At 33.6% G+C, this 26,047-nt stretch overlaps 1 protein-coding gene across 1 annotated transcript; it reads left to right on the forward strand.

Moving 5' to 3' along the window:
* The first annotated feature begins 389 nt into the window (after positions 1–389).
* LOC128552853 (uncharacterized) lies at positions 390–14,582 on the forward strand. Its single transcript, XM_053533918.1, has 4 exons — positions 390–454; positions 707–762; positions 10,813–10,894; positions 14,116–14,582. Exons 3-4 carry the CDS (start codon positions 10,837–10,839, stop codon positions 14,580–14,582), a joined length of 525 nt encoding a protein of 174 aa, XP_053389893.1. The 5' UTR covers positions 390–454; positions 707–762; positions 10,813–10,836.
* The last annotated feature ends 11,465 nt before the right edge of the window (positions 14,583–26,047 follow it).

Raw genomic sequence — 26,047 nt, forward strand, 5'->3', positions numbered from 1 at the left:
ATTGGGTCATATGGAGACAGGTGAGCGATTCAGGACCATCATGGTCCTCTTGTTTAGATTTAAAATATGTAGTTTTAACGCCGAGTTATTTTATCACATGGCTTTGAGTGCTACTTACTGGGCATTCTCAATAAGTATTTTTTACGAATTGTTCACCTAGGAATAGGGTTCGGTGTAGGAGGAGACTCATTTGAACTTGTGACAGACAATAAACGGAAACCTAACGGGAAAATGGTATGATACAACGCATTCCTGTCGTTATAATGTTTTGCATTGTCATAACAAACAGACTTAATCAACTTTATTCTTTGTACTTAAGCATTCAAGTGTAGGCAATTAACAATTGATTATAATTAACGGTCACAATCGACTTTATGTACATGCACCGGCAAATGTTTACTGAAAGTGTCGTGATAAAGGATATTAAAGTCGAAAACAAGGAACAAATAAACAGGTATAAATCTCTGTAATGACAAGTAATCCTTATAAATTGTCACAGATTATTAATAGTTGCATCTGTGCAAGTATCTATACTGATGAGGTAAAGAAATTTAAAAGTAAAGTCTAATCGAAGGTTGGCATTATTTTCGATACAAAGTTTAAGTTTGTTTAGCAATGTCAAAACACAGCCAACCGGAACTCGTACGTTGTTTTTCAGCCGATTGTTAAATTCCTGTATCTGCTCATGATTTCTTTCTTTTTGCAGCACGTGTGCGTCAACCATATGCTTTTATCATATTGGACTATCTGTACTGGCTGAAGGTCAGTCATTTAAATCCTTCTTTGTTTCATATACAATATCAATTCATTGTTTGTACCCGTTTACTTTAAAATAACTTTATTTTTGGATCGACTTGCTGAAGCTACGTTTTTTTTTTTGCAATAACTAAAATAACTAAACGTTGTCTACCAAGACTCTTTTTGTCTTATTGTTAAAAGCACATAATATATGTAAAGGTTTCTGCGTTCTAGTCTTAGCATACAATGAAATAAATTTCATCATTTATTGTTAATACACTTTCTTTCTAATATTTATTTAAAGTGTCTTACGTCTGAATAAAGGCTATTCAAAGCATATTTATTTTGTATTTATATGCGGATATATTTATTCGTTCCTACCACCATTATTTGTATCACATAATAATACGATATAACTATGAGATAACTAAACTTGGTACTGATCTTTGGATCTTTTGATCGTACGACAATAAAAAATAAGAGAATAATTAATGATTATAAGTTACGGAAACAATAAATTGTGGTGTATTGTCCAAGACCGCATGATAATGTTTATTGCCGTGGCGGCTCGGGTTCGATTCATGACTCGGATATGTTACAAAACTTGTGTTCTAATCAATATGATTAAAATCATCTCCTATTAATGCTAAGTATTAGATCTGGGGATAGGCTATTGAGGCTCACGTTCACCAATCAGAGCCCTGCTTTCAACATTTTGAAAGTGAAGGTAGAAGTTTAAAAAATCTATATTTAACCTTGGATTCCAGTTTTCAATTTGTGAGTCTCACGTACGTTTTTTTTTTCTAATAAGAAAGCTTATAGAAACACATGAGAATAAGTATCTATTGTTAGAGATAAAGATAATGATATTGTTTATAAAGAAAATGTAAATTCTTATGTAAAACCATCTTGGAACTCAGATTCGAGTACACATTATAAAAAATAATTGGATCAAAATTCGGTTATCGTGATAGCTGAATTAAAAAATGGTTTTGAAAACCGTCATTTTGATGTAGATGTTGTAAATGACTTAATACAAAAAATTGCAAGAATGTTAACAGATGCAGCAAAAGGTTGTGATCTTTTCAGAACAAATATATTCACAAGAAAACCTAAAAGGCACTCAAAACCATGGTTTGATAAAGACTGTAAAAATGCTAGAATTGAATATCTAAATTGTTAAACTATGTATAATAGTAAACCTTCTGCAGACAATAGAGATATTCTAGTTAGAAGTACATGTTGTAGTAGGAGATATAAATAGGAAATCAATAAGAAATTTAAAGATTTTCAGAAATCATGTTTTAGTAAAATTAACGGTTTAAAAAATAAGGATCCAAAATCTTACTGGAGTTTACTAAATACATATTTAACTGATAAGAAGGATATCATTAATAAAGTTACTATTGAGGCGTTTCGTGAGCATTTTAGTAAATCAAATGAAAATTAAGTGCAAAATGATTCCGATGATATTGATTAATCTAATATTAGTATTAATGATACTGAACTTGATAAACCTTTCACTGTATCAGAAATCCGCAAAGCTATAAGTTCATTGAAAAATAATAAAGCGTCATCTTTGTTTGATAATGTACTAAATGAATATCTGAAAACTGTTCCTGAAAATATGTTGGACGACTTTTGTTATCTTTTAAATATTGTTGGAGCAAGGGGATTATTTTACCCATTTATTAAAATATAAGAAATATAAACGAGCCAGATAATTATCGGGTCATCACAATTTTAAGTTGTTTCGGTAAACGTTTTTGTTTTTCAAATTTAGAAAAAATTCCATGTTGATCATGAATTTTCCTTGAAACTGTTGATTGATTTATACTTATCAAAAAGTTAAAAATGTTTTGTTCTTTTATTGACTACAGAAAAGCGTTCGACAGTATCAGTAGAACGGCACTTTGGCAAAAAATACTCAGTAATAATGTTGATGGCAAATATATCAAAATCATTCATAATACGTATTCAAAAGCCAAATATTGTATTAAGGCAAACTCTTTCAGTAAGATGTCTGAATTTTTCACAAGCCATACAGGTGTACGTCTAGGTGAAAATCTTTCCTTATTTTTAAATGATTTGAAGCAGTTTTTATCTAATCATTATAATAATTTAGATTTATTATCCAATATTGTAAAACAAACATTGAGCTATTCGGATGTAGAAGTATATTATTGTATGGTAGTGAAGTATGGGGTATTGAAAATATAGATACAATTGATAGATTTCAGTTTAAATTTTATAAACTTATTCTTAATGCAAATAATAGTACACGAAACTGCATGCTGTGACTTTGGTGCTCTACCTCTACCTGTTCATATTAAATGTCGTGTTCTTTGTTATTAGATTAAAATTTTGAATAATAAATCAGGAAAAAATTGTCATATATTGTATGATACCTCATATAAGCTTTATTGTGAAAATGATCTTAAACTTCCTTGACATAAGTTGTTTCATCATTTGTTGGACTCTGTTGGTTTATCAAACTACAGATTGAATAATACTGCGAACTCTCCTGCAATATTTAAGAAAATTGTGATAACTAAGCTCAAAGATCAATATATGCAAAATTGGCATAGTAATATTTTTGATTCAAGTAAATATTTCATTTATAGAATGTTTAAAGATAATTTTGTTTTCGAAAAATATTTAATCATTTTACCAGATAATTTAGCCAAAGCTTTTCTTCCTACAGATGTGTTAATCATAAGCTCCTAGGTGAAAAGGGCAGATTTCACAGTATTTCTAGGGATCAAAGAACTTGTAATCTTTGTAATAGGGATTCATTAGGTGATGAATTTCACTTTCTGTTTTGTTGTGACTATTTCAAATAAGAAAGAAAAAAAAATACATTTCGAAAGGATTTGTTACTAATCCAAATACTATCAAGTTTTCAATGTTTATGAATAATAATGTAAGAAACACGCTTGTAAAGCTAGCAGTCTTTTGTAAACACATTATGGACAAATTTGATTAACTTTTTTCTACTATATAAATGAGGTTCGTATTCAACTCTAAAATTGTTAAGTTAGCTCAAATGTCTATGTATACTGTATAATATATGCATTGTACTTTCATTCCTATCAGTTAATTGTTTATTGTCTCTTAGTTTGACATTTCTTGCTATTTGTGTTAATTGTTATGTTGTTTTAGCCCGATACCTCTAAGAGGCCAAGGCTTTAAATAAAATCTAAATCTGAATCTAAATCTTAGCCAAACGCTTGTTGAAACGATTTGTCTGATTGGTTCAAATAAAAATAAATTGCTGGAAATAAAAATAGTAATATTGGAAATCCGATTACATATTTTTAAGAACAGAAAGATGAATTTGAATAGGCTGTCATCAGATCTACCTTTTAGGAAGATAGAGATCTTTAGTCAGATTGATGTTCTAATTACTGTTCATAATATGACCAAACCTCAATTTAAAGAAATATATTTTAGCCAAAATATGTCAAAATTGAATTAGCTAGTGAAAAATATATTTTTTAATAAGATAAAGAATAAAACATCTTTTTATGGATTCTTATTCTATTGCTGCAATTAAATGTCTCCTTTCTTTCAACAATACTTAATTGTTTATAGTGTACAGTGTCATAGAAGTGCAAATTACTCGCTATTAACCCACATTTTATCGTTTATTACCCCCTAGTATGCTTTTTAGAAGATTCCCATAAAGAGCATTAAATGTTACAAGCAAGCGATAACTAATCAAGAAACAGTTGGAGAACTGTGATATATTGTGCAATTCGAAATATTAGAATATTTCAACAAATTCGACGTAATAATAAATTTAGAATAATAAATATGTGTCAATTTACAACACTATTCTTTGCTTACACATTAGACTTTCATTCCTTTCTGCAATAAACATGCTAACATAAGAGGCTCATTAATTATCCATATTTCAAACAATGATCTATTTCATCAGATACATTTATGCCCGATTCGAAAGTCAAGAATATTTTATCTTGGATAAACAATTTAATTAAGTACTACCTGCATACATTTTGATTCGTTTGGCTCTAGTTGTGATGATTCTAATGTACACATTAACATGTTAAAGATATTGACTTAAACTGCACATTTTTGACTTTCGATTTGATATTAATAGTTTGATGATTTTTCTAAAGAAAACAATTCGAAAAATAATCAAGGTGCATTCATCTTAGAACACACAACTTCATCTTTGTGTGTATCATTGTTTTTAATGAAAGATCCTGTATATATCTACTTGTGTTTCTTTCACGATGCATTTGCAGTGCCAAAATATGTGATGGTAAGACGTATTTAAAATTTAGGGAAGAAAAAAGAACCAATATAACTGATAAATATGATAATCTAAACATAAACTGATTTGGGCGTAGACATTAAAGTTTATCTGAAGATCACAAAATCTCTGTTAACGTCTATTATTTTGGCTTACTCGTCATCAACTTAGATATTCCCTTCGCTTTCGGGAAACTCTGGAAATCCTAAACCGGCCCGATTCTCCATTTTAAAAGTAACAGTGATTGCGTAAAAGGTACAAAGGATAAGCGAAATCATAAAAATATCTTTTTTTATACAATTGAGTCGGGCAATGAGTTTTCATTGAAACATCTCCAAAGCAAACACGATTAATTTTTCCTTCTTCGTATGCTGTGCAATATATCAACGAAAATGACCCTGTGAGCGAACTTTTACACAGGCACATGTGTAAAAAAAACAGAACAAAGACAAATATCAAGCGAGCCATACGAACATATTTTCAGAGGTTTCGTGTCAGTGAAATTCCTCTGACCAGTCTATTGAAATTCAATATTTGAAGCAAAATACAACCATGGAATGCTGTCTAATTAGCCATCAATTCTTTTAAACACCAGATTCGCATATGGAATTGTTTTTTTTTTTTTCAATTTTGAATCACAGTTAACAATATATTGTACGAGGAGTTCGGATAAGGCGTTTTCTTTTCTCCTCTGTGTATCTAAAGATAATAAGATGTCCTAGCCAATATGATTTTACTGTTATGCCATATATATAGTCAAACCATACAAACAGGTAAATTGAGAAGAAGTTAACCGCCTAGCTGTAAGCAAATCAAATAAACGACGAGTGAGAAACTGTATCACCTTTATAGACATATAATTTATAGTCATTAGCAATATGTAAATAAGTATTCATTATGGTCTTTAGATCTGGTTTCATGTATTCTATTAAGGCTTCAAAGTTATTTTCCGGATGACATACGTACACATTTATTTACAAAAGGGAAGAAAATTCGATACTTCTTCTCATTGTCATCTATGAATTGTAGGTCAAGTTTATTCAATGTCAAAAGAGATTTGAAAACAGATATAAAATTTTTCCCTCGTACGTTTTCTGAAAAATGTATTGTTATATATCTAAAGAAGAGGTGACAGTTAGAAATATAGAATGAACACGATTTGCCTGACATACGGACTAAAAAAGTAACAGAAGATCTAAATACTCTTAAGTGAAATTTTACGTTCGGGAAACTATCTGTGCAGTTTTCCAAATGTCACGTACGGGAAACTTGATACTAAATACAGTAACCAGCTTTCTGTTCGGGGAGCAAATTCTCCATTTTGCGCTGGTTTCGTTGAAAAGGTCCGGTGCAGAAGAGACACATGGTACCACATACAACATTTTATGTTGTTCCGTTTGGACAATCGTGACCTTTTATTTAATACTAATCCGCGATGCACGATGATACGATGACAAAAACGCGATGGCACGATGACACGATGATGAAACAACAATGGTACGATTTTGAAAACGCGATGGCACGATAATGAAATCGCGATGGTGCGATGGTACGATGGTGAAATGTCGATGTAATATCGCGTTTTCATCATCGTACCATCGCGTTTTCATCATCGTATCATCGTACCATTGCGTTTTCATCATCGTACCATCGCGTTTCCACCATCGTGTCATCGCGTTTTCATCATCGTACCATCGCGTTATCACCATCGTACCATCGCGTTATCATCATCGTACCACCGCATTTTCACCATCGTACCATCGCCTTCCGGTGGTCGTGCGCAGTGGTACAGTATATGTGTCAGTAAAATACAGGCTTGATACAATCTCATTTTGACATTGCACTATGTACCTTCTATATCCTAACAAGAATAAGTTGAGTTTGAATAATACCATGTAACTATTACACCCAGCTTTTTATTTACTTTCATGCATACATAAAATATAAAGGACGTGGCCTTGAAGATTTTGCAGTTTTAATGAGCTGAGCACTGAACATTTTGTGAAACATTTTGTAAAACAGCAAAATCTAAATGGTAAATTTCGTCTCACAAAACGCATCTATTGTTGACAAAATACAAGTGTACGGGACTACGCATTTTTAACCGGAAGGCGATGGTACGATTGTGAAAAGCGATGGTACGATGGTGAAACCACGATGGTACGATGGTGAAATCACGATGGTACGATGATGATAACGCGATGGCACGATGGTGAAAACGCGATGGTACGATGGTGAAAATGCGATGGTACGATGATGATAACGCGATGGCACGATGGTGAATTTTACAAATTCCTATTACACATACCCAGTACATTTTATTTGAATACTCCAAAACGTTGATTATTAACTATTATTGTAATATCGAATCTTAGCTATATTTTACCGACAGCCAGTACTAGTATATCAAAAGTCAATCGTCAGTACAATGTTTTTGCATATAGCAAATTTAAATTATATATGATATATATATATGTTTATACGAAATCTTTAGTTGTTATCAAATGTAGTCTTTAGATAATGTTTATATATGTACGTTAGACAGATACCTTGGTGTATATATCTGATACTTTCATTCAGAGTTTAATTATTATGAGGACATACAATTATATTATTAACTGACAGTTCTTTAACAACATTATAACAATATTGCAACGTATTGCTTAATAGCAGATGCTACATTATTGTATCTGTCCAACGTACATACATAAACATTATCTAAAGACTACATTAGATAACAACTACAGATTTCGTAGAAGTATCCATCTGATTTAGATAGAGCAAAACGAATATAGAGTAACGTAAATTACTTACTGGAAGTATGTACATCCATTTCATGTCTTTTATTTTTTTAAGTAAAAGTAGGGGCCTCCGTGGCCGAGTGGTTAAGGGGTCTGACTTAGAATCACTTGCCCCTCACCGATGTGGGTTCGAGCCTCACTCGGGGCGTTGAATTCTTCATGTGAGGAAGCCATCCAGCTGGCTTTCGGAAGGTCGGTGGTTCTACCCAGGTGCCCGCTCGTGATGAAATAGTGCACGGAGGGGCACCTGGGGTCTTCCTCCACCATCAAAGCTGGAAAGTCGCCATATGACCTATACTTGTATCGGTGCGACCTAATTACGTAAAAGTAAGCTGAACTGTTAAGATAATCTAACATTGATATGACTTCTCCTGCTTAGGGAGTACTTCCTATTCAGCTAATAGACAATGATGTAAGTAATGTACATAATATTATTCATAAGATGAAACAATCTTTCATTTACGTATTTCAATTGTAAAAGGTAATATATTTCTACAGTTTCCTGATGGAAAAAAGATACGTTAAAATCAATCATACAAATGTGTTGCCTAATGACCATTCCTTATGTCAAATCATCTTAACTCAAATATTCCGAATATTGATGTAAAACAAAATGATTTCTTTCTATATTCTATCTTTATCATCATTTTATATGTAAGATCAACACCTGTTAATGTTTCTCAGTCATAAAATATGGTAGTTCACTCGATCGAATTCTGTATTATGTATTAATCAAGTTTAAATTGTATATTGTCAGACTAAACAGTAAAAATATACTATTTGTGTTGAACGCTCTGATATTCTATAAGGACATCAAACAAAACATTTTAATAATTTAAAACCCGGTTTAATAATACAGACTAAGATACAAGCTTTATTTATATTATCACTTCGCAGTCAAATCTGTCTTTAATGTCTGTGCTTAGGAAATTAAAAATGTTGTCTTTGTTTACAAAAGATCTCTCTTAACACAAGTATTTGTGCCTATTAAATTTCAGTATAGGTGGTTAAACGAGAATGAAAACTAGTGACCTTAATAAACAGCTTTAACAGTACTGGTTTATTTACGAAGGTTATCTTAAGCACGTGGTTTGTAGTCTATACTTTTCACAAAGTTTATACAAATTTTCTGAAATATTTAGAAGCCATACAAAATATTGACTGTTAATACAGGACAAGAAATAGTATCTGACCAAATAACTTGTCTATCGTTTCATTATCCACGTATTTAGTTTTTATTTGGGTCTCATTAATGTATCAAATTTCGTATACGAGTGTTCAGATTTCTTCAAAGTATTCTTCCTTTACAGAAACACAATTTTGAAACCTTTTTACCCAATCGCAAAAAGCAGATAAATATTCTTCGTTTGGTATCTGTTGGAGACATTGATTAATGAATGGCCAAGAGAACTTATATTTCTTTCCAGAAAGCATTTTCTTAAGCCATGGAAATAAAAAAAGTCACAGGGACTCAGGCCAGGTGAATAAGGCGGATTGTTTACAACTTCCAAAAATGACTTAACAACCTCTTGTGAGAGGAGGTGTTGTCGTGTATAAGATGGACTCCTGACCATTTTTTCTTGGACGTTTCTTATTGTAAACTATTTCACTTTGTTCAGTGCAGTGTTCTTGTAGAATCGTCCTGTGACTGTATGGCCGATGGACAAGACACTTGAACGATTTTCCCACTAGAATTGAAGAAAATTGCGTACAACATCTTTTTCGAACTTACGGTCCTCTTGGCAATACATGGGCGTTTTGATCTTTTCGCTTCCATTGCTTATTAAGTCAATCAAAACAGGGACGGTCACCCATCTATGTAGACATGAGGATTTCGATCCAAGTGTAGCGTGTACGGGCCTAAAATTGGATTTTCTGTTGGGTCATTTTTTAACTGAAAAACGTGTTTTACTATACATTAGATAATATTCCATGATTTTTCTAACGGAATTTTCTAAAAAATTGTAAAATTCCAAACTGTAACTGTTTTGTATCAGTTCCAGTATAAATTTATCTTTTTGGCACATGATACCAACACGGAACTATCCCAGAATCTCTGGATGCTGGAAGCCTCTTCCCGCATACAGCCTAAACGTCTTCTCTGACACCACTGTTTACACCAAATACTAGTAGAAAGTGACCTGCTCAGTGTAACAGGTGAAGAAGTCCAAATCTAGTTCTCTGTGACTGATGAAATATGGTAATATGAGGCATAAAAGGATACAGCCGTTTCCTTTCAGTTTCAATTTTATTGCTAATTACATTGACCACTTTCATTGTGAACTTCCAGGTTTAAGCTTTATTCGTTGACAAAATGTTTACAAACGCGTAATTGCTAGAAAACACCTTTACTTGAGTATCTTCAGATGGTGCTGTTTTTTTCCAAACAGATCTTGTTTGTAATATGTAGCTTAAATATATCTTATTTTTCGTTTTTGGGATAAAGAGTAGTTGAAATCCTATAGTCTCCGAAACTGATTTTCAGCCAGTAAGGATTAATAAATAGAAATGCTTGGGCGTATTAAGTATTCTATAAAACGACAGAAAGCTGGTCAATTAACCCACGGTTGAAGTATGCAGAAAATTGTAAGAAGTAGTCATACGTCGATATCCGACGAGTGTGACCTTGACCCCAGAGCAAGAGGTCTTGGCCATACACAAGAATCGTTGACTTGTTGAGTAAAACACATGTGCCAAGCAAAATTGAAATCAATTGATGGATGGCAGAGTTATTGAACGGGCCTGAGTCCTGTAAATACTGGCTTATCTCATTATGAGAAACATTTGTGTGAATTTATATCAAAGATCCTTGATGGATAGCAGAGGGGTGGACCGGGCAGGAATGAGAGGCTGACGGATTTAAAAACGCAAACCTATAATTACCAAAACTGGTTGAAACCAGTAGGCGACTAATAATAATAGTACAGTTATTTCATCTAATCACCAAAGTTGATGATAACACCTTATTTAATATAAAATCATGCGTATTTACAGGAGCGGAAAGCGAACAGAGAAAGAATGGATAGAGCTTTTACACTAAGTCTTTTCATGTGGTTGATTTTTGGTGGGCAGTTAGGTAATTATCATTTCTGTTTTATATGATTTCAATTCATACGTATTTTGTAAGAATGGGTTAAAACAACTTAATATTAAGGAGGTAGTATACCTTGTCATCAGGGTTGATTAAAATTAATTGAACCGTAGCAATTTATTGTATTACTTGTAATTTAATGTTTCAGCTGCTACAATCTCCATTTCGTTTATCACTGTCCTTTGAAGTTCAATTTTCATCGTTGTTTGAAGCATACTACCATCCAAAGGAATTGGAAACTACGGATATTTAACATTTTTCCGTGTATTTCGTAGAAAATAATCTTATGCGCGTTGGCATCCTAATGAAAGCTTAAAATGTATCTATGCCGCGGGGCTCGCGTTTCCATGATAACGCATTTTCTCTCATTTTTATACGCCCGTCTCTGAAAGAGCGGGGCGTTTTATGTGAATACCCATAGCGGGCGGGCGGCGGGCGGAGGGCAACGGGCGGGCTGACTGGCGGTCGGCGTCCAAAAGCATGTCCGCCCACTAAGTCAAACAGTTTTCATCCGATCTCCATTAAATCATTAAACTTGGTGACAAAGTTTGTGGGCATAATATCTCGGCCAGGTTCGATAACCAGCAAAATCCCCCAGAAACTCTTGAGTTCTGACCCTTGAATTACACAAAATCTGCAAATTTAGCCTTGTTCGCTCTCAAAGTCAAACAGTTTTCATCGGATCTTCATCAAACTTGGTGACAGTCATTGTGGACATAATATGATAGCCAGCAAAATTCCCTCATGCACTCTTGAGTTATGGCCCTGAATTACTCGAAAATCTGCTAATTTAGCCTTGTCCGCCATTTAAGTCAAACAGTTTTCATCGGAACTTCATCAAACTTAGTGACAATGTTTTATGGGCATAATATCTCGGCCAGGTTGGATAACCAACAAAATCCCCCAGACACTCTTGAGTTATTGCCCTTGAATTACTTGATATATTACGAATTTACCATTGTCCGCTCTCTAAGTCAAACAGTTTTCATCTGATCTTTCACAAACTTGCTGATAATGTGTATGGGCATAATATCTCGGCCAAGTTCGATAACCAGCAAAATTCCCTCATGCACACTTGAGTTATGGCCCTTGAATTACTCTAAAATCGGCAAATTTAGCCTTGTCCGCCCTCTAAGTCGAACAGTTTCCATCCGATCTTCACCAAACTTGGTGACAAGTTTTGAGGGCATAATATCTCAGCCAAGTTCGATAACCAGCAAAATCCCAAGGCACACTTGGATTATGGCCCTTGAATTACTTGAAATATTGCGAATATAGCCTTGTCTGCTCTCTTAGTCAAACAGTTTTCATCCAATCGTCACCAAACCTACTGACAATGTTTATTGCCAAAATATCTCGGCCAAGTTCGATAACCAGCCACTCTTGTTTTACGGCCCTTGAATCAGGCCAAATTCGATGACGGGCGTATTTTGTGACAGTCTGCCAATCATGTTAAACAGATACTTATGATAACGTTTATTTTTTCGACGGCTTCAGTGCCATTCTTTTTAATTCTTTTTTGTAGGTTAATGTTATTCACTTTACATGGTTACCAATATATCTTAACGTTTAAAGGTGTAACGTCACACAGACACAGTCATAGGTCATATGGAGACTTTCCAGCTTTGATGGTTGAGGAAGACCCTAGATGCCCCTTCGTGCATTATTTCATCACGAACGTGCACCTGGGTAAAACCACCGACATTCCATAAACCAGCTAGATGGCTTTTTCGCATGAAGAATTCAACGCCCGGAGTTTGGCTCGATCCCTTATCGGCGATGGGCGAGTGACTTTAAGACAATGGCCTTAACCACTCGGCCACGGAGGCCCCGAAAGAAGCCATGGCAATAGAAATAATTAAAATATCTTTATCGTTTTTTATCGAAACTTGTAATGAAAGTATTAAATTAATTTACCTTCTTTCTTGTTTAATGTAGCTTCGGAAACATTTTACTTTAAAAGTAAGTAGTATGTTTGTTTTATTTGTATTTGATTAAAACAAATATATTCGCTTAAAAATCTGAAAGCAGTAGTCCTCATCAGACTTTTTATAGAAAATCATTGTGAATACATATCTTATTCTCATGGATAGTGTTGAAATACAGTTAAAAAGCTGAAACTGTGTTCCTTAGATAGACCAGTGTAAATTTGTTTAAAATGTACATTTAAATATATATACTAGTAGGTCGCGGGGTTTGTTTCAATGTTAACAATAATTTAATTCAGGATTCCTGAAATATGAAGAACTTTAGAGTATAGTTTTAGTATATGCATGTAAGTGCCAAATTGTTTATAGAAACAGAACAAAATTATTACAAATCTAAACGTCCAATTTTTATTTGGAAAAGGCAGTAATAAGTGACATTGCATCCAACTATATTCCCCATAACATCCATTATCATTATCCATTTTCTTTCATTCCGCATAATATTTCATTATAAGTACATAAAAGCCGCAAAATATTGATCATTATTCAAAGTGCGAGACTCCTAAATTATGTCGACAATTAATTGCTGTTTTAAAATAGCTCAAAGGCTATCAGCTTTTCGTGGTAACTGCACGTAACGTCATTTCAACGCCACAATGTTTTGTAGCGTTTCTAAGTTAATTAATTCATTATTTCAATATTATTAAATGTTTAGGCATCTGATCAGAGACAGTAAAATAAATTTGTATACAAATACATTTAATTTGTCGTAAGTCCTCGCGTTAGCTTCCGGTTGGGCATGCACACATACAAATGTTAAGGTATACTACCTCCTTAAGCTTTGGCACTTTAACAATATAAGAAGACACAGCTTTGTGACCAAGTATATAAGAAACATCTAAATTTTGTTGGAAAATATTTTGTTTTCATATTTAGAACTACATTCATTGAACTATTTTATACATTAATTAAAACTAATTACGGTAGTTTTATCGAATCACGTAAACACTTTCAACAGCGAATATCATAAAAGCTTATCGAACTGATATCACCACCTGATTCAAGCCTTCTGAATGTTAAATTTGTTATTATTTATGATATGTTATGTAATTATCTATACGAAAAAAAAAGAGTAATAATAAATGATGTAAATAATGACAATGGCGTTGTATATTTTTATAGTATCAATAACAACTAACCCGACAAGTTTTTCTTATGTATCACTGTGATTGACTTTTGACATTTGTGTTAACTTCTGTAAAACTTATTATTTTTCAGCTGAAGGCTTATCTTTTATTCTGTCAGCATCGCGAGTAAACCTTGGAACTACAGGAACGTTGAAAATGGTATGTGATGTTACCGAAAAAGATGCATCTGTGATATACAGCATTCAAATACGGAGAGAAACCGACCCAGGATCAAAGTACAGATGGCAAACCCTTGCTGAAATTGAAACAAGTGTAACCGAAGTTCCAGTATTAGATAAAGACATTGTAAATGACAAGGACTTTGTTGTTGGTGGTGTAATTGATAATGATACTCCAATCAACACTTATTTAACATTAGATATGAATAAAGAGAAACTGACATGTAGTGACGCCAGAGACTATAGATGTGAGCTTACCTATAAAAGTAACATTACTGGTAGCGTTGCCTCTGTTAAAAGAAATGCCAGCCTTTCAGTAGTAGGTAAGTTTGTTTTTCCGATTTGGGATAATGTTATAGTGTTAAATTTTTACACTTAACTGAAAGCACTCATTTCATGATCATTTGACATTCACTTTCAATCTGCACAATCCACAGCAACGGGACTACAATAATATCAGTGTATGTATCCTCAGCGTAAAAATTCAATTCAGGTTTTGAGAAAGAACGTGATTCAAGAAAAAAAATAATGTAGAATGTCAATGTTGAAGTAAACAACTTTTGCCTTTACCAGTTAGGCCAGTTATATCACTAGAAATAATGTCAGAACCTTAAACTAATTCCAACAAAAAGTTTTACTGTTGATTTATAATCTTTTGTTACCTACGCAATGTAGGTAAAAAGTCCTATAAAGACATCAAGACCAAACTCACAGCGAAGTTATTTGATATTTGAGGGCAGCTTCGTTTAGATCTTAATTAAACAAAGTAATGCAGATTTAACTATTCTAAAATAAGATCAATTAAACGAAATACATTTTGTTTTTCGAATCCCGTGTGAATGTTTTTTTTTTATTTTGAGATGCACATGATTGGTGTTCAACCCCTTTTAACTTCATTGCCGTCGAATTTGTTTTAGAAATATGTATATATAAATGTGGTAAGAAATTCTATGTTCAGGACTTTGACACATGTTCTGAATTTTGACACCCAAACGTTTCATTACAAAGATGGTAAAATACTAAACATATCCTACCGCTACTTGCTAAAAATATCTTGCTGTAAAATATCTTTTTTTCTGATATTCTAAGCAAACATTTATGTTATAGTATACCAGTAGGAGAACAAAACATCGTATGGTCCGCAGAAACGGGCAAAATGCGTATTATTATCACTTCAGAATTCCAGATGCAATACCTCGAAAATGTGCCAAGATATTTTGTGGTCATTTTTTTCTGTGTTTCTTTTTTCTTACATACTACTTATTCCACACCAAAATATATGTTGAAATTAGTTCAACCCCAACAGATAAAATTATCAGCCTATAACCTTATTCCTACATTTAGTATCAGTACAAACCTGATCTCCGCAAATAACTGCCAACTTCTCTATATGTATAAATCAGAGATGGAGGAAAAATGATATCAGACACAATGTCTTTTTATCAATTCGTCATGGATAACATACGCGTTGACGTAGGATCGAACTCACGACCCGCGATGCGTAGATCTGCGCTTTTCCTATGGAGCTAAGCAGGAGGGCGGTCTTTGAATGTGGGTCTTCCTTAAAGTTTTAGACTGTTTTTCTTTTTTGTTTTTGTTTTCATACATCCCGAAGAAATCTGTAGACTGAGACACAATGAAAACTCTTGATATTTGGCTGCTTTATTCAATACGAAAGTTATATGGATGAGGAATTTTTGCAACATTGTTGCCTTTGGGACAGCATGGACATAAAACAAATAATTAAAATCAGCCACCAGGATACCTTTGCAAAACCAGGATTTTGGCAAACTTCATAACCATTTCTAAGTGACTTAGGAACTTTTGTTTTAGCTTGAATGGTAATTTAAGGGCCAAGGAGCAATAAATGATATAGTTTTGCTTTATTTTTAATTTTCTCATGTACAAAAAGATGATTTAAAAAATTTGTCCAATTGGATTTTTCCAATTTCCAATCGGATATATAGCGTCCGATTGGAATTTTTGAAAATCCAATCGGATATTTTTCCCATATTTTGGCGTGCTGGATTTTTTTCCTGGCGGATTTTTTTTGTTCAAAGTGTGTAAAAACAATTGATTATTGTATATATTGTATATATGAACATAATCTTATCAAATAGCGGTAGTGGTTACCTTCTTTATTTGGTATAACCTGGTCCATAACTTCTGTTTAAGTTAAATGCACCGGAAGTTTGACGACATGAGCAGAGAAAAAAAGTAATAAGAGATGAAAACAAGACCATATTCAAAACAAGCTGACGTCAACATGCACGGAGCAACGTGTTGTCATTAGGTTTTGTGCTCAAATAGAAATGACACTCACGGGCATGCGTACTGCGTACTTATCTTTAATTTCCACCAAAAGCATCAAAACGGGGACATATTAATGAAAATTCTTTCTTATAGAATGTGCTTTTAAATAATTATCTACAATGCATAGTCAAGCCTTGTGTTTCCGCTGATCTGCGCGAAAATCATGTCTGAACAGTAGTGTTTATGTGTATCTCGACCTGGTATACGAGCATATACCTTTTATATACACGTAAATATAAAATGCATTCAGTCGGAAAGGGAATTCTTTAGAAAGATACCATCACTTTTTTGTCGTTTAAAGTGCTCGGTGTATTTAACATGATAACCATATATTACGGTTATATTTCATAAATATTGCATTCATGAAAGGGTGATATCGAAAATGTTTGCCGCGATAATATATATATATATATATATATGAATACCGACCGAGGCGTTTTTCAAGCAATATAACAGGTTAAGCCAAGTCCTTTTACATACCGTTGACCCCTATATTTATGCTCGTACTTCAACGTTGTGTAGGCTAAATGCAAAATCCAACAGTAGAAACATTTGAAATTTTTTGCTTCTAAACGAATCATATTAGTGTGAGCATTCATTTTCTTAGATCATTTTCTGTTCGATGAATAAGGTTTCGATTTATAATTGGTAGTTGTTTTTGAAACTTTAGCACGGATGGCATATCATTATTTTAAAAGAAGATATATCTGCAGGGTTCACACATGCATGAACACAAGAAAAAGTAATGTTATGCTATAATATACAATGTAGGTAAGCTCCTCGTCAAATTTGATCGTTTCAGTCTTTTAATCGATTCGGAATAGGATTCGAAACTAACAAGCCAACATGAATGATATTATATAAATATTATATGGCAGCTTGTGTGACATTGATATTGTCAACCCGAGGGCAGAATGTCGCCGAGTGGTGACATTCTGTTTCGAGGGTTGACAATATCAATGTCACACACGCTACCATATGATATTTGTTTTATTATACCGATCAAAATTTAGTACACAAAAATGTTTAATAATGTTTTAATTCATTTTATTTAACAGTTTCACCTTTAGCGCGGAAATCACCTGTGTACAAGTTGAATAGTGACGTCACTACTATATGTGTACAAGGGAGGCAATCATATGGCTAAAAAATTGACGCAGTTAAATGTCCTTATATGACATTCAGAATATCAGCGCGCTCACATGACCTGACAGTCACTTTTGCTTGGTCACGTGTCAAAAAGGTTGAAAATATTTTGATAGTAAAAAATATCACTTTCTCGGGTAATGGGATTTTATCATTGTAGGCAAAAGAGAGGTATAATAATTAAATTTGTCGCCAATATGAGTCACTCGTCTCCTTAAAGCGTAATTCGTAGATATGAGAAGTGCGCCGCCTCGAGAATACATCTCTTTTTATCTCTACAACCTTTCTTATTCGCGTCATTATTCAGTGTACGTCCCATTCCTCAATCATTTAGTGCTTTTCAATTGAACATTTTATTTCTGCCAGTGTTATAGTATTGCTACGAATTTGTGAACTAATATTGCAACATCATACATTTCATTCGTATTCCTGACCACTAAGGACTGTATTTTCTAGTCCAACTTTGACTGATACATTTATATTCTAATTCTAATATGCATGTCTCTGTTAAAACACACTTACGCTAGAATGACGTCACGTTAACGTGCGGTGACGTCAGTGTTTTTGTTGCGACCAAGAAAGAGCGCTACTATATAAATATCATATGGCAGCGTGTGTGACATTGATATTGCCAACCCGAGGAAGAATGTCACCCGATGGTCGACAATAACAGTGTCACACATGCTGCCATATGATATTTATTTTATTTTACCGAACTTAAAATGTTTAAAATGTTTTTATTTCATTTAATTTAACAGATCCATCTTTAGCCAAGTAATCACCTGTGTACAAGTTGAATAGTGACGTCACTACTATATGTGTACAAGGGAGGCAATCACATGACTAAAAATTGAAGCAGTTAATTGCCCTTATATGACATTTAAAATATCAGCGCAGTCACATGACCTGACAGTCACTTTCGCCTGGTCACGTATCAAAAAGGTTGAAAATGTTTTCGGCAGGCAAAATATCTCTTTCTCTGGTAATGGGATTTTATTATTGTAGGTAAAAGAGAGGTATTATAATATATTTGACCTACAGTTTTAGATTAAGGCGATATTAGAATCGAAATAATGTATAGCAAAATCGTGTGTTAACACTTTTTATACATCCGGGCGGTAATACGTCTCTACACCCCAGGTATCTACCTATACAATATATGAATGTGTTCGCAGATGACTTAGCTTTACATTTAAGCTACTTACATGTCCATATGATGCCATATGATAGAGCTCAGGACAGGTATCAGAAAATGACCAAACTTGTTATATGGGTAGGATGCTGGCCAAGACTAAGCTGGTCCAACCCGGGAGCCGCGACAATTGCTACAGTGGTGTCGTTGGACTCAGTGAAGGTAGTGCTTGACTTTTCAGGACTGGCTTGACTGCTCTGAAAAGTTCATATTTTGAAAATATATCCGGACTTTGACCTATGATCTTGACCCCTAGCCAACCGGGTTTAACCTGACGTGGTCTGTTTTCTCTAGGTACTTGCATGCCCTTTGCAAAAAGGTATCATTTATTAAAATCGGACTCCCATGACAAGGCCCACTCCTCTATTTAATAATATGAAGACGTATGCATATTTTCACGAAAAATGGCACATTTTGAGACGCTCCGCCGACAAAATTGTCGGCGGTAAAAGTATACAAATTACATATCTGTTTAGACAATGTTTGGATTGAATCTATAAAAGTTATTTCATTAAAATATCTTTTGTTCGGAACAGTCTACAATTATTTGAAATTAATGAAAAACACGAGCATATTCCGTACAGAAAAGTACGGAAATACAGATTTTATCCTAAATTACGTACAGACGGACGAATAGATGTTTTCTTCTTATCACAAACTTTCAGACTTTGTCATTTTCTATCAAAACAAGTTTCTATTTGCAGTTATTTATCCAGAGTAAATATTTTATAAGGACTTTTTCTTTATTTTACGGCTAATATTTTAAGCCAGAAATGGCAAAGTTCAGCAAATGTTCCCGACGGTGTACACGTCGGGGAAGAAAATTGTTTTTCATATTCGATTAGATAATATTTCAAACTACTTATAAAAAGAAATTTTATTCTTATTCTTAACGCTTTTTATAATAAAATGAAATTGATGATTTGTTTTCGAAATGCGACCAAGATTGGCGTTATACGGTCATTATAGCAAGCCTACAGATCGTACAAACGGACAAAACTTACCTAAAGCTATTTATTTCCATAGAAATAATTTATATTTACGTAAGCGTGTTACTTTAGAGCCTTAGTTGATGTAATATTTTTTTAGAAAAATAAGGTGTACATGTATTTTCGTGCATTTTTTGCTTTTTAACATCATGGCACTCATGTTCGAGCGCGGACGACCGTTTGAGCATTGCGCTCTACGTTTATGAAATAGTTCTTGAATAGTTCTACAAATGCCTGTAACTTTTATTAAGATATCTTAAAATACTTTTGTCGTAATATTTCATTGAAAATGACCGATTTTTGAAAAAAAAAGATATATATTAACATTTGACCTAAATTGCCTCAACATGTGACAATTCTGCAATATTTGCGCGATAGACTGTCGTGTGTCGTTGCTTGTTGTCGTGTGTCGCGTTGAATGTCGTGTGTCGCGGTTAAACAATTTAAGTCGACAGTCGACAATTCCATGACATTTGCGCGATATGATGTCGAGTGTCGTTGTACATTGTCATGTGTCGCGTTGAATGTCTTGTATCGCGTTCTTAAGGCGACACACGACACGACACACGACAGTCAACGCGACACACGATACGATACGACACTCGACAATGAAAAACGATTTTTACTGCAACATGTTTTGCAAAAAAAAATAAAAAAATAATAGAGTGACAATGAGACATTCCCTTGTCGTGCGTCGTGTCGTGTGTCGCGTTGATTGTCGTGTGTCGCACTTTGATCAACGCGACACACAACCGGATTCCGTAGTTCGGGGATGTTTATGTTCCAGATGTGAGTACTGTTTAGAAAGATTTTTGTTGATAATCGAAAGTGTAATGTAAGATCTAGTTTGTTTAAACAAAATACTATCCCTGTGGTTGATAATATTATGTACATTTTCCCACTAAGATTTCAGTTAAATGCTGATGACGTTAGTAATATCTATGAGGTCAAAAATATCCTAGTTGTTACATTGTTCATAACACACTCAACTAACTTTCTGTTGTTGCTTATTATCGATGACATTATTTCATTACATAATATCAAAAGCTAATACGCAATTTAACGTAAGCAAAGTCAGTTTATGTAGAAGAACTCAACTTGCATTCCTCTCCAATTTACGTGCAAAGATGTTGTCAATATTCTACATGGTCTAAAGAAGAAGTTTGTTTGTTTTGAGTTTAACGCCATTTTTCAACAGTATTTCAGTCATGTAACGGCGGGCAGTTAACCTAAGAAGTGTTCCTGGATTCTGTACCAGTAGAAACCTGTTCTCCGCAAGAAACTGCCAACTTCCCCACATGAATTAACAGAGGAGGAGGAGGAGGACGAATGATTTCAGACACAATGTCTTTTATCAAAGCGTCAAGGAGAACATACGCCCCGCCCGGTGATCGAACTCGCGACCGCGCGATCCGTCTAAAAAAGAAGTATGTATGTATATTTAAGCTTAACTACGGTCCATCCGCCCTTTCAGACACAGTGAAGCATAGAATTGCCACGTAGAGTATAGACCGCACTTTCGATAAAGGCAGTATAAATGTCAAATGTAATATTTTGAGCACTTTTTCGGTGTTTAAGTTACTTACATACCCAAATTTATGTTGAAATTGCTTCAATCCTAAAAGGTAAAATGACTAGCCTAAAGTGATTTAAACTGTGTACACTATACTACTTACTACTACTTCTTTATAGTTTCATGTGATGTTCATTAAAATAGCTAGACTAAATTTCTCTTGGCTATATACTTAGTAACAAAATCATTAACATAAAATGCATTTCAATATTACTTTTAAAAATATGTTGTCATTGTCTTCTATAACATGGTATGTACATAAAACTTTCTCGGCCGTCGGGGTTCGGTTTGTCTGGTCCAGCATTTCCTGTGATCTGGGGTTTCTTGTTCCTCATTCCACAGGGACTTTTATTTAAATGCGTATCAATAAAAAAACAACAACAAAAAAAAAATAAAACTATAGGATCCTCATTCAAAAATCGCTTCTGCGGCGACAAGTGTGATTATTTTTGCGTTTGTTGCTTAATCTGAATGTTGAAGATAAATATTCTTTATACATTATTTTGCTGTTTTATGTACATATATATCTAGTGAAGATGATTTCAGCAATATACATGTCTATACTTGGGCAGATATTATGGTCGGACATACATCTTGAATTCCTTTGTTATCATTTTAGACATTTATTTTATTTCAACATATACTAAAATCAACAAGTAGTTTATTTTCGTGTTATTTCTTCGTCCTGTGCTCTAAACACACACACACATACAAACACACACACACACACACACACACACACACACACACACACACATATTTGGGGCGTTCCATGAGAAAACCTGTATTAGTGACAAAAATTTCAAAACTGAGATAACAAAACATTCATGAAGAACATTCTTTTATCTTTCAAATCTGAAAGTCTGAAGTGATTATCTTCACTATCTTAAGAGCTACAATGTTTTTAAGGTGGAATGCGCCCCAATTTTTTTTTGCCGAATTTCGTCCTGAAATTTATACTGTATAAAATTCAAGATATATGCGATTGAGCTCCGGTTTTACTTTGCCGCCATATTGTTCGTGTTTTTTGCTATTATGTCACAAACATGGCCCCTGACGTCACTTTTCGTGTAAGGCCCAGTTCCAGGTGCTTTCTGCATTTTTCCTTTCCTGTGCTCTGAATGTCATACCAATGATTAATACAAAATAATTGTCATCTTGCATTCAGAAAATGCTACTTAATGGTATGAAATTCAGCGAATTAAGATTTACGCCTATGACGTCAGAGACGATATTGTGACGTCATAACGGAAAAGCTCACATCAAGTTTTGTTACAAATTTTGCCTTAAAATCCAGTTAATAAAAAATCGACTCGTTAAAAAACCGTAAAATTTTTGTATGTTGTTTCGCAGTGTGTGTACGTCTAGTAGACACATAAATACTTAGGAGTCACCGACTTTAATTTTTAAATATTTGACGATATTTTACCCCTACCCCATTAAGAAATGTTTTTTTACAAAATAAACTAAAGAATATGAAGTGTATGCGAAGCTGCATGTATTAACGGTAAATTCGAAATGAATTGATGAAATGAATCGACATGAAAGTATTGAGAGACATATGGTGAGATTTGCTAAAAAAGTGTTAAAGAAAAAGTCGATTTTTTTAAAACATGTAATAACATTCAGGTGATTACGGACATCTTCCGAAAAGAAGAATTGTAGACGTGACATATCTTAATGAGATATTTGATAAAAGGTGTAAATTATGTAAACGACATTTCGCATCTATGGATATTATCGAAAAAGACTTTTGATCATTGGTTAATCAACATTATTATGTGTGTTGATTCCTTAATATGACTTATAATTATTTAAATTCAATTGTTCTGATTGTGAACACGAAACTACAGTTTCTACAGCTATACCTAGGGCATCCGGAGGAACAGATATGACTTTTACTTGTTCCGTACTTCTTAAATCTGAAAGCTGCAACTAGTGAGTGTTTTATGAAATATTTTCTAGTATTCATTATTAAGAGCTTGTAACTGCTCTTGATCAGAAGGTTCCCGCTAAAAAAATAAATTATTTACATCGGAGCAGCAGTTGTGCTTGATTGTAATAAAAAGACACTGTATCAAGAATAAATTCTCTGCGTCTGATCAGCTGCAATACTTTATAATCATCTGCAGATCTTTGTTTTTAAGAATGAAGTCTGTTCGCTGGACTAGCTACTCTGCCTTACTATGACCTCTCTGTCTTTTTCTCTTTGTCTCTCTCGTGCGGAAGGTCGGGACTTTGGTCGCTAGACGTTTACCAAGGATATAAAAAATACCAGTTGCTCAGCATTATGCGTATAGAACAGACTCTTCTCTCAACTCGTAATCTCGCACGAATGAGATGTGGAGATTGATGTCTAAATTGGTATGAGTTGTTTCATGATTCACAATAAATTAATCGGTGTAAAAATATTATTTTCATATCAGATCTGGTATACTATTTTCGTACTGATTATACATGTGAAATGGAGCAAATGTCCGACATGCGTCGATAAATATTTCTGTTAAAATAAGGCAATCCCTCATATCATAAAATTACATATGAACGAAATGTCTAAATGTTCAAAACATGTTTAAGTACCTATTTTCACGAAATTAAATCATGAACTGACCGCATACTAGCTTTTTTTACAAAGCTAAGTTAGCATTTGGCATTAGACTAAGAAGATTCGTAACAGAAAAGACATCTATTCTTCAAGCTTTGAATCTGCATTTTGAAACTTTCAATAGGAATAACAAATGGATAGTAAAAAGCGGATATATTGTCCATAAGTATTGACCTGACCCTCAATAGAGAAATAAGTACTGCGTAAATATTCTTTATGATTTAAAAAAAATATCGCATGTGCATGTAGCTGCGGGGACAAAACGATTAGCCATCAATCTCGGAGTTGTGGGTTGTAGTCCTAAGTCGTCTAACATCTTTTTACTTATTTTTTTTAAAATTTCACTCCAAATTTTACAAGCCGGAAAATTAATACACTTATCTATTTATTTTTATTGAAAGAAATATACTTCAATTACTTGTATTCAAGATATTTTGTAGTAAGTGTCGAATAAAATCTTTAAAGGTATCTTAGATAAAAAGACAAATTACTCCCGAAAATATATACTACAAGAGAAAACAATTAGAATTCGTGAAAATCGTTGCAAAAGACATTGTAAGAATAAAAGCAAATACGGTAACACTTCATTATATTGAATTTTAAAAAAAATCTGCGGTAATTTCGTACCCGCGGTAACGTGCGTGGAAGTCAGACGGTTAACTATAAAGGTTATTTGTGTAATTTTAGATCTTTTCAGGATACAATATTGCGTAAAGTAACGAAAACGTCCGAAAATATCAGCGAAGATTGATGAGTGTCAGGTCAAATACTTACGGACAATTGTACAATATGTACCTTTTGTCAAAGGTGTTTCCTTTCACTAGTACATGACATCTGAAGTTGAGATCGGATATATCCTGAAAATTTCTTATAATAAATACATCTCGTTTTAAACACGAACGTGAGTTATGTAGGTTGAAACACATGCTTGTTTACTCTAAAGTCATATAGCCACAAACCATGTGGGGGTGAGGGTAAAGTTATGTTATATTGCGAAAAATTAAAGTCGATGACCCCTAAGTATTTATGTGTCTACTAGACGTACACACATTGCGAAACAACATACAAAAATTTTACGTTTTTTATCGAGCCGATTTTTAATAAACTGAATTTTAAGGCAAAATATTTAGCAAAACTTGATGTGATTTTTTCCGTTCTGACGTCACAAAATCGTCACTGACGTACTAAGCGTCAATTTCATTTCACTGAATTTTATACCATTGAGTAGTAATTTCTGTTTGCAAAATGAACATTATTTTGTATTTTTCATTTATATGACATTCAGAGCACAGGAAAGGAAAAATGCCAAAAACACTCGGAACTCGGCATTGCACGAAAAGTGACGTCAGGGGCCATGTATCTGACACAATAGTAAAAAACACGGACAATATGGCGAAAAAGTAAAACCGGAACTCAATCGCATATATCTTGAATTTTGTACAGTATAAATTTCAGGACAATATTCGGCAAAAAATTTTGGGGCGCATTCCACCTTAAGATAGTCACTGGGCATTTTGAGACGTGACGTTAACAACGTCATGAAAGCAGTATGACGTCGTTGTGCATGGCGTGTATTTTTCAAGTCATTAATGGAACAACTTATGCGTAACACTTACTTAACATCAGACATTTGAATATTTAGGAACAGTTTAAAGCGATTTTACTGAAAAATAACTTAACCGTATATTTTTGGTTTCATCAAGGGCCTTTGATCTATACACCTCTATATTTTCATGACGCATGGGTGCGTTAGATTTTCCGTTGCAATGACAACAGAAACAACATTTATATGAAAAATTTGGTAAAATTTGATTTATGTTAGATGACAGAATTACAATATGTTAGTTTCTAGTTTCTGGAGCAACATAAGAAAAATAGCGATTTTTCAGTATTTTAAACTACTTATTATGCAATAATTATATCATGGCACTAATACAGGTTTTCTCATGGAACGGTCCATATATATATATATATATATATATATATATATATATATATATATAAATGCAAAAGTTTGTACCGGATC

This window comes from Mercenaria mercenaria, unplaced genomic scaffold, assembly GCF_021730395.1.
Source record: "Mercenaria mercenaria strain notata unplaced genomic scaffold, MADL_Memer_1 contig_3222, whole genome shotgun sequence".
Taxonomy (NCBI): Eukaryota; Metazoa; Mollusca; class Bivalvia; order Venerida; family Veneridae; genus Mercenaria; species Mercenaria mercenaria.

What these genes read in the sequence shown, in the direction of transcription:
- LOC128552853 (XM_053533918.1), top strand. Translation starts at nt 10,837, where the DNA reads ATGGATAGAGCTTTTACACTAAGTCTTTTCATGTGGTTGATTTTTGGT. An exon ending in GATTTTTGGTGGGCAGTTAG is followed by an intron (nt 10,895 to 14,115) that starts GTAATTATCATT and finishes ATTATTTTTCAG; the next exon opens with CTGAAGGCTTATCTTTTATT.